We start from the raw sequence: 10,671 nt of genomic DNA on the forward strand, positions 1-10,671 counted from the left end.
AGCCATCTCCCCTTCCCCTCCCCGCAGCACTCAATATCTCTTATTAAAAGAAAGAAATAACTTGCCTGGGTATGAGGGCACTTGTCTGAAGTTCCAGCACTACAAGCTGGACTACCATGCCTGGCCCTTGTATGACTCCTGACAAGAGGCAAGTGGAAGGCTAAAGTATCAGTTGTCCCAGACCTGGGACAGCTGGGCAACAAGTGCGTCACCAGAGTACAGTGCTGTGATGGTACTCTGGGATGGCAATTTAATCAAGCTATTCCCCTAGCATGACCTTGGCTGTGTTCATGGCTGCCTCAACCACCTTTAGTTTCTGAACCTCTTTCTCCAGCTCTCTTGGTCTCTTTAGCTTGGAAACAAGAATATGATTACTGCACAGTAGCTACTGCCCACTGCTTACAGTAGTTTGAAGGCACACTGTCTAGGAAAAAAGAACCATCTGTAAAGAAATAAAAAAACCTAAACCCATTATGTGATAATAAATATCACAAAGGCAGATTGACTAGTTCTTAGACTTCTCCAAGGTTTAATCTTTTGTTTTCTTTCAGGAATTTCTATCATTCCAGTATTCACTAGTTGCATTCATAAATCTCCATGAGCTTAACTCTCATCTTTCCTTTATAATATCATTTTCTAAAAAATCAAAGCTTGTTTAATTTTGCAAGGACAAAGAATAAAGCCAGATACAATACTTTCTATTTCACTGTTTCATGATGCCAACAGCTACTTTCTTTTTCTTTCATTCTTTTTTTTTTTTTTTTTGGAGGGGTGGGGACAGCGTCTCGCTGTGTAGCCCAGGTTGGCCTGGAATTCACAGCAAACCTTCTACCTCGGCCTGGGACCACAGGCGTGCACCACCATGCCCGCCCAACAGCTATTTTCCGCGAGAGTTCTTTCACGTTTCTGTGAAAAGTTCCTTTTCCAATTCCTTACCACCTTATGCTGTAGTAAAAGGAAAACACATTGTACTTCAAAGTTTTTCAATTTGTTTAAACATAACAAAAACCCCTTAGTCTTAAACTTGACAAACAGCAATAAATCTGACTAGGAAATTCAGATGGTGAAACAGAACAAACACTCCAATGAAAGGGACATCTGAAAAATAACAAGACACCTACACCGACTCACGCGTTAACACCTAGGACCGAAGAGCCGTGAGGGCCACAGGGACGGCTCCTAACGGATGGACAAGATCGCGAGAGGAGGTAACCAGGGGCAAGAGGCTAGCCTCCGGTCCCTAAGATCCGAAAAGACACACGCAGGCCACCACTTAGGATGCTTAGTGACTCCCAGGTACTACTTGTACTCACAGTCCTAGTGAAGAGGAAAGGATCTTAACCACGAGGACGCACATCCGGTGGGCGGGCTTCCGGTGCCGACAAGGCCGTCGCGCGCCGACACGCCTGACCCCGCCCCATGACCCCTGAGCCCCGCCCCGCTGCCCACTAGGCACGCCCCTTGACCTCCGGAGCCCCGCCCCGAGTCGCGCCTCGCCCCGCCCCCGGCCAGGAGGCCTGAGCCCGAGAGTGCCGCGTCGCCCTCCGCCTGCGCCCGCCCGTGCGCCGCCCTGCGTGAGGGCAGGGCGGGGTGGAGGCGTTGGCTCTGCCACGTCTGGGCCGCGGTTCCCCAGCTGTGGCGCTGGCGGGACAGGAGGTGGGGCCGGCGCTGAAGCCGGATCCGGATCCGGTACTCTGCAGCCCCTTGGGGTAGAGTCGGACGCGCCTGGCGGGCAGCGCAGACTGCGGGGCCTTTGCGGGTGAGGACCGCCGGGGTCCGAGCTGGGGAGCCGGGGTCAGGGCCGGGCAGCCGCGGAGTTGGGGCCCTCTGGGCCTGCTGCGCGCTCGCCGGGGCGGGTGGCGGGTCAGCTGGGCGGCGGGCCGGGCCGGGAATGCGGGGAGCTCGCGCCGCTTCTGCCCCGGCGACCGCCGCCCGGCCGGCCGGCTCGAGCCTCCGGAGCGGGGGCATCCTTTGTCTCCGCGCGGGGCTTCTGACCCCGAAACCCCGGGCATGGGATTTCTATCGTAGGAGCTGGTGTTGGTGTGCAGTTCCATGAAAGACTGAACGCGAGGTTACGGGGTACGTTTTGGGAATGGGGCTCAGAATCCTTGAGCCGTTTCAGGCAGGGTTTAGGTTGCCGGGGGAGCCAAAGCCACCTGTCGGGGGGCCGCGGTGTAGACGGCCACCTGGGGAGGGTTTAGTGTGGAGCGCACCGGGCGAGGACGCGGTAGAGGCTTGTGGTCCTGCGCACGCATCTGCTGCGAATCCTTGCTAAGTCCTGGCGGTTCCCTGGCCTCGGCTTCCTCTTCAGACCCTGGGAATAACGCCTGGATGGCAGAGGCCAAGTGGGCTGTCGGGAAATACTCGTGAGGATCGGTGCAGGCGCACAGTTTGATCATGAATGAAATGTTCTCTAGATTCAAAATGTAGGCAAATTGTTTCAGTTGTCATGCAGTTTAGAAAAGAATTCTAATGTCTCAACAGCACAAATGTTCCCTTCTCCCCTTCATCGTGTGGGGGAAGATGCTCCAGGAGAGCAGCGGGGGGAGGCGTCTAGTGACAGTTTAGCTTTGGCCTTAGATTAGGTTTTTAAATTTGTGTATCGACTGTGTTCCAGTGTCTACTTCTGCTCACAGTTGCGTTCTAAGAGCAGCTTCATCCCATTTATATTACCTGATACAGAAGCTGAGAAACCAAGTTGTGGAAATGTGTTTAAAAAATCAAGTGAAAACTTCCCAGTACTAGTGAAAATGAGTTTGGTGTATGGTTTTTGTGATGTCACTTGTGGCAATCTCTTTTGTCTTGATTTCCTGAAATGTGACCTAGATAGGTCTGATTATCATTTGTTATTCATTCACTAGGCATTTACTGAAGTAGGGCTAGGCAATATATTTGCCTTGTGGGCTAATTTACCAGTTCTAGCCAATAAACAGACAAGGTTCTTGAGGAATATTAGAGGAGAATTAGGGTTGCTTTTGAAGACAAAAGGGATTTATTCACATAGCCAAACTTCAAGTGTAGGAATGGTACAACAAAAGAAAAGATCTTGAAACCATCAAAAAAAAAAAATTATCCACAACAATTTCTCTAGTTACAGAGGTTAGATTTTGGATAGGACTGACTCCATAAATCACATCTTCACAGCTTCATGATGGAAAGATAGGGATCTCCCTCTTCTCCATTTTGTACATCTTACTAAAAGAAAAGAGCCTTACTATTTTATTTTACCCTTAGCTACACAGATCACCGAGGCCAGAGAAGTGCAACCTCATTAGTCTCTTTGGTGGCTAGTGTCCTAGTGTTCCTGGTCAGAATTGATTTGGCTTTTGATACTGGCTAGTTGGGCTAGGTAATGTCGTTTGGTTAGGGATCATTGTTCTCTATACTTGCATAGTATGGCTTCTTTGAAAAGTAGCATACTTTCTGACCCATTGACTTTGGACATGGCTCCTTGGCCGATGGGTGTGGGTGGGAATGATAACAGCTTGTGCCAGCTATCCATAGAAATTTATAAGAGGTTTTTGTTTTTTCTGTTTGTCCCTTGAGCTTCTGACCTTTGCAAAGAGAACGGCTTTTCTTGGGATTCATGGCTTCAGTATGGGTTGTTCAGGTTAAAGCCCACTACAAAGGATAAAGAGGAAGCTGCACAGGTCCAGGCCTGCAGGAAAGGACAGCGCTTTGTTGTTTTATCTAGGTGTGTTAACCTCCAGGAACTTTGAGTTGAGCTGTTTTCAAGCTCCAAGGTTTCCTTTTTTTTTTTTTTTTGTGGAACCAGGGATTGAACTCAGGCCCTTGCGCTTGCCAGGGAAGTGCTTATTACACTGAGCCATCTCCCTGGCCCCAAAGGTTTACTTTTTAAATTAGTGCAAAAACTTATTAAATAAGACTGTGACAGTAAAGATGGTATGTACTTCAGGCAACTGTACCAACTTCATGTAGTGAAATTTCCTAGGTTTGTATTTCTGGGGGCACCTTTTGATGATAAAATATTTCTTTTGTAAACATCAAATAAAATTATTTAGTTCTTTTTAATGTCCTTTGGAAATCTGGTATCAAATCACATGTTTTACTTTTCCTCGCATATTAGTTGGATACCAGGAAACTTTTACTATTTGAAGACAGAACAAAATCAAATGAGACTTAATTATGGCTATTGCGTAAAGTAGCAGATAAAAACATCTTGTTACTCTGGTTGTCTGAAGATTCTTTGCTTTGGCTATGGTATTTTTGATTAGTCAAATTCTTATTTTCCAAGTGCTATCTTGGCTAAATTTTCAATCCTTGTACAGGAAGTAGGGAATTCATCTAAATTAGTACATCTTTGGTAGAGGGTTTAGCACAGTCTGAACTCATTCTGGATAGCAGGACTAATTATATCTTTGTTAAAAAATGATTAAGAGGGCCAGCCAAATAGCTCAGTGGATTAAAGTGTCTGCACAAGGGTTAGGGGTTCAATCCCCAGGCCTGCCATGCTGGCCCTGACCCTGGGGCACCCTGAGTCAGGGATTCAGACTAGGCGTCGTGGCGCTCACCTATAATCCCAGCTCTTGGGAGGCTGTAAACAGGTGGATCACTACGAGTCTGATGTAGTAGTGAGACCCTGTAGACCCTTCCTTAAAATACAAAAAATAACAAGGTCCTGAGTTCAATTCCCAGAATAAAAAAAAAAAAAAAAAAAAAAAAATTAAAAATGTCAGATTACCAGCAGCACAGTATTTAAACCACACAAAGGAGACCAAGGCCCCGCAGAGGTCCAGCACCTGTAATTCCAGCCCTGCTACCTTCTTCTGAATTCTAACTCTTCCTCCCTGGCACTGGAACCTACAGCAAATGTACTGAGCCACCTCCTCCCCACTAAAATGTTTTCAGTGTTTGAAAGAGTTACCAACTATAAAGTACTCTAGGATTAATGATCATTTGTAGAATAGGACCAGCTGGTTAAAGAAAAGCTCGGGAAAATTTTTCTCCCTGTACGCTTCTCATGAAAATTACTAAGCTTTTGAGTATCTTTCAGGCTGTGTTTTATTGTAAACTCAAGCAGCTTTATAAGAAAAGAAGTCTAGTTAACCTTCAGTTTCATTAATGCTCATCATTAAATAATACAAGCAAAATGTTTAGTGTTGCCTTAATAAGGAATTTAAAATGTAATATTTTCTGCATTTAATGTATACTTTGATAGTCCTATGTGTGTGCATATTTCAGAAGCATTTTATTTGTTTAGTTTTTTGTTTTTTTGGCTAGCTCAGGATGGCTTAAGGGCAGGTTGGGTAAGGCTTGAGGATCTGGGGATCTAACCACAGCATCCTGAGCCTGACTGCTTTGCTTAAAAAGGCACTTAAACAACTGAGCTAATGGGCAGGCCCCCTGTATGTGTGCATATTTAAAGGCGATGTTATTACTTCTTTTTCACATGAGATTACAAACAAAAGCCTCAGGGGTTCAGTTATCAAAGATAAACATTAAAATTCATGCTCTAAAGTTAACCTACAAAAGAGTTGACAGTGGATGGTGATTGTTTTAGTTATCACAATATCCTTTCCTCAATATTTTTTGTTCTAGGAATAGTATAATTTGATCTGAAACCTTTCAGAGGGGAAAAAACCCCACAACATTGTACAGCATTGTACATACTAAGTGACATTTTTATTCTTTTCTATACATTTTTATTCTTTTCTATACTAAGAACACTAACTTTTGGTTTAACAAAAACATAATCTCTTATTACGCAGTACAGTGCCTGATTCATGAATTAACATTTGTAGTTAAGTCTGAATTTATTACTAAGTAGAATATGTCTTTTTGAGTATTCCCAGGGTGCCTGGTACTGCTAAGTGCTAGTTTGCACAGTCATTTTTTCCCTCCTAATAAATTCATCTCTACTTTATAAATACGGAAAGTAAGATTTTAATTACCTTAAGATCACACAGTTGTCATTTGTATAATAGCCCTAATTCCAAAGCTCATGATCTCTCTATGCCAGGGTTTGAATTTTGGCTCTATCACTTTGTAACCTTGGCAAGCTGCTCAACATCTGTCTTCATTTCCTCACTTATTAAAATGAATAATGAACACACCTACCCTGAAGGATTGTTGAAGTAAATAAACGCGTAATGTGTGAAGTTCTTTGAACTGAGCCTAGCACATAGGTGTTCAGCAAGGGTTAAATTCCATTTTTATCCCCAAAGCCTACGCATTCCGTTTAGTTATAGGGGTTGTAAAGACAGAATTGGGGGAAGGGTGAAACAAGGTTCAGTTTTAAAATGTAACAATTTCTGTAGTTATAGGAATAGAAATAAAAAGTGGAGGTTCAGTCTTCTGATGGTCGGGAAGACTTTTTTTCTACAATGTGATTCAGTCCATTTTATTCTTTGTAAAATTGTTCATCTCCTCTGTTGTGATATATGTTACTCTTATAAGACCATTAGTGAGAACCTGTCTATTTCTGAATAGACTAATGTTCAAGAAGGGAAATAACCATATTGGTTATTTTTAGTAGCATAAAAACTTTTTTTTTTGGTCACAGGGCTTGCTATGTAGTAGGGCTATCCTAGAATTATGTAGCCCAGGTTGGTCTCAAACTCATGAACCTCCTGCCTCAGTCTGAAGGCAGCTGTGTTTGAACTGCTTAGATGCTTATAACAGAGTTTAAACTGCTATGAAAACAAAATCCAACAGCACTCAGCTGGTCTTTCACAGCTAAGACCAACCATTACTCTGCCTAGTTTTTTGAGCCTGTTAAAGAATGCTTCTAATTCCATTAATTTATATTTAAGAAATTAGTATTCTCGTAGTCATAATTTTTCTTTTGTTAAATAAAATACCTTAACATATAACTTTTGGTTCTTTAGATCCTACTGGAAAGATGAAACCTGATGAAATACCCATGTTTGACCCAGGTCTACTCAGAGAAGTGGACTGGAGCCAGAATACAGCAACATTTTCTCCAGCCATTTCTCCAACACATCCCGGAGAGGGCTTGGTTTTGAGGCCCCTTTGTACTGCTGACTTAAACAGAGGTATGGACTCATTTAGTTTGCCAGTCCTGATTGAAATTATTAAATTAGCTTTCTGTTTTCTCCATAAACATTAAAACATAACTTTGAAAAATGTTTTTCTGCATTATTTTGCACTTTTTTTTTGAGATGGTCTCGTTGTATAGTTCAGGCTGGCCGCAGACTTGCAGCAGTCCTCCTTCCTCAACCTGTGGAGTGTTAGGACTGCAGGCATGTGCCACCATGCCTAGCCTTATATACTTCACTTTCAAGAGGCTGAGATACTCAATTCCACTGACCATGGCCAAGATCAAATATTATAGTGAAGCTTTTCAAATGGCTTAAATATGACAGTGCTTCTTCCAGAAAGACTCCTCATAAATAGAAGTGAAGTTATCCTAACCGTTAAGGAACCAGGTGTGGTGGCACATGCCTGTAATCCCAGCACTCGGGAAGAGGTTGAGACAGGAGGATCACTGAGTTTTAGACCCTGTCTTCGGACTACAGAAGCAAGCACAAGGCCAGTCCAAACTGCATAGCAAGAGCCTGTCTCAAAAAAAAAAAAAAAAAAGTTAAGTGTCTTCCTTAAGAAGTTGAATAGAAATGAAAGTAGAGACAGTTTTCCTTGGGTAAGTTCAAAGTACTATTTCTACGTATTTCTTTTATTAACATTTAAATTCTCCATCGTAATTCCCTTTGACCTTGGCAATTATAAAGTAAAATTGTATCTCTCTCACTTTAATTTGGGTGAAAAATCTGAAGAAACTAAATGTTATCCTTTTTTTTTTTGATTCAGGGTCTTACCACTTGTCCTTGAATCATAACAACCATTTTTTTTTTTTTTTTTTTTTTTTTTTAAGACAGGATCTCACAGTGTAGTCCAGGCTGGCTTCCATCCTCCTGCCTCATCCTCCCGAGTGCTGGGATTACAGGGATTCACTACCAGGCCCTGCCATACTGAGAGAATCTAGTATTTCAAACTAAATCATGTATTTGGGAAAACTTGCCATTCTTGCACTGAACTTAAATTACACTGAGAAGAAAAACGTGTATGCTAGCTCCATAAATCTGGATATTAAGATTTGTACTATGAACTAAGCCAGCAAAACGATTGGTGAAGTTTACAGTCCTTTGTTACTGATTATAGAAAACAGGTTTCAGTTAATTTTATTGAAGCAACAGCTACTCTAATCCTACTAGCTAACATATTAACTGCTTCTTTCATATTTTATCTCCCCTTTGCTTTTCTTGTCATGTCTTAAATTTTTTTTCCCAAACTAGGTTTTTTTAAGGTACTGGGTCAGCTGACAGAGACTGGAGTTGTCAACCCAGAACAGTTTATGAGTAAGTATTATAGCATTCTCCCATAGAAAAGAAAAAAGGTTTAGAGCTCTGTTCAGTGCCTGCTTGTTTTTGTTCAAATGACTGGATTATTCAGCTAGCAGGTTAGTTTCTTATGCAAATGTTTGTGACTTGAGTTGTCTATCAGAATCCAAAGGTATTAATTACCTTACTTTGTAAAATAACCTATTGTGAGATACTTTTGAGTAAGTTGTAGAGGCAACTCTAGGTATTTCTTGGGTTTATTGTATTTCTTGTATGTGGCTACAGAAATAGCTTACCAAACTAAAAATGCAGGAGTACATGTTCTATAAAAAAAAAAAAAACAAAACAAAACAAAAAAAAAACCTATAATATTCAACAACGGAACTTAAAAAAAAATTGGGGTATAACTATGAATGTCCATTTTGTATCTGTGTATTCAAAGTGGTTGGGTTAGATATATAGTTGCATTCTCTTAATGAATAGAATGATTTTTTCTAATGGTGTTTGTAAGTAGGATCACAAGTCTGCATCTTGTACAGCAATTAACCACTAAGAAGAATATATGCAGTGTATTATTTGTTGAAAAAAAAATAAAAAAAATAAAAACTAAAAAAAAAAAAAAAAAGAGTACATATTCTAACTAATTTTGTTTTCAATTGAATTGTAAAGTCGGCAGATACCTTAAAGGTAGTCTGTCTCCCTTTGAGATGTGAGAAAAGTGGGTATCCAGAGATTCACTGTCTTACCCAAGATCAGAGGCGGTTATTCATAAGGCCTAGAACCTTCTTAACTTTATCCAGTGTTCTAATAATACTGCTTTAACATGCTTTTATTTCCCACTTGACTCTGGGTATTTACAGCTTGTAAATCTAGGAGTTTCTGCTAGTGACTCCTTCAGCACAGGGGGTCTGAGGTCAGAGCTGTTTTGTGCCATCTATACAAGTTTTGTTTTTTTTTAATATCTTTTTTAAAATTTTATTTATTTATATGTGTGTGTGTGTGTGTGTGTGTGGCCAGCTCAGCTCACCAGGGGGCGGGGCTGGCTGGCATGTGGTGCTGGGGATTGAACCGCATTCCCTGTGGTTTGCTAAGCTTGTTCTAAGTAGGTGCTTTAGACCACTGAGCCATCTCACCAGCCCTATACAAGTTTTGGCAGACTCCTTCTCTTCTGTTTTGGCCTGTTAAACTTGATCCCTTTTCTTAATAGGGAATCTTGTATCTTGTTATGAAGGTTTCTTGAAGAGCTTATTTTTTGCAATTAATCACAAATTTGTGTAGAGTACATATATAGCAAATTAAAAGGACCCAGAAAGCTGAACCCAGTATTGCCCTGGGTACACCTATTGGAATGTTGAATTGGGGGAAATTATTGGTGGGGTCGAGATGGATTGGAGGCAGTGCTGTGTGCACTGGTTGGATAAGGGAACACTCTGTCATTTATATAATAGGTGTCAAAACTTGTCTTCAGCCTTGGTGCTTTGATCCTTGTTTTGCTCCTACAGCTGTGGTCTGATTTATTTAATGAGGAAACGGGCATAAGAACAAACTTTCCTTTGTTGGTAACATCCATAGGCAACTGTTAAAAGGGACTAGGGCTTTCTCAATTTCTAACCCTAACAGCTGGTAATTGGATAGTAAACTGTTTAGTTACCAAAAAAAAAAACAAAACCAAAACCTAATTTGCTTTCTCCTAAACACTCATAAGAATGAAGACCGTCATTCTGATTTTCATTCATTAAATTTATTCTTTCAACTTCAGACCCCTATGTAGAGTGAGACTGAAAATAAAACAAGAATTTGGTTTTTAACTCGATATCCTTTTGCTTGCATAATAGATTAGATGGGAAATAGTGTTTACTCAGACATATAAGTACTAAGAATTATTTGAGGGGAAAGTATCTCTGCTCCTGTTATGTGATTTTTGAAAAATTACTTGGAAATGAAGTCATTTTTCACCTGCTATGTGAGGTGCTTTCAAAACAAACACACAGCAATTCTGTTTCTAAAAGAGCAAGTGTGTAATCATGAAACACTTGAAATCACAAAGGGAGAACTGAAAACTGTTTTGTCAAAATATTTTGAAACTTCAGAATTACTGAATATAAATGTGTTTCTTAAAATCTGCAAAGTGCCGGTCTATTTGAGGATCTGTTGGATGTAGAGGTTAAACCTAGTTAAAGTAATACAGACTGCTTGTCATGACATACCAATTGCTGCTGTGCTGTCACTCGGGTAGATGACTGTTCAAAAAGAAGTGAGTGGTGAATGAAGGCAAGAGATAGGAAAAGGAATATTGTGGGACTGTCCTGCTTCAAGGTTGTATATGGTGAGATTTTTGGACTTATGTGTAAAC

At 41.2% G+C, this 10,671-nt stretch overlaps 1 protein-coding gene across 1 annotated transcript in view; it reads left to right on the top strand.

Moving 5' to 3' along the window:
* The first annotated feature begins 1,513 nt into the window (after window positions 1-1,513).
* Window positions 1,514-10,671, top strand: part of Gnpnat1 (glucosamine-phosphate N-acetyltransferase 1) — a 15,772-nt gene continuing 6,614 nt past the window's right edge. The window contains exons 1-3 of the mRNA XM_004638787.2: window positions 1,514-1,759; window positions 6,849-7,016; window positions 8,274-8,336. Of these exons, the coding sequence (XP_004638844.1) occupies window positions 6,863-7,016; window positions 8,274-8,336 (217 nt within the window). The 5' untranslated portion in view covers window positions 1,514-1,759; window positions 6,849-6,862. The remainder of the gene's footprint in view (window positions 1,760-6,848; window positions 7,017-8,273; window positions 8,337-10,671) is intronic.

Source organism: Octodon degus, unplaced genomic scaffold (genome assembly GCF_000260255.1).
Source record: "Octodon degus isolate 3935 unplaced genomic scaffold, OctDeg1.0 scaffold00102, whole genome shotgun sequence".
Lineage (NCBI taxonomy): Eukaryota > Metazoa > Chordata > Mammalia > Rodentia > Octodontidae > Octodon > Octodon degus.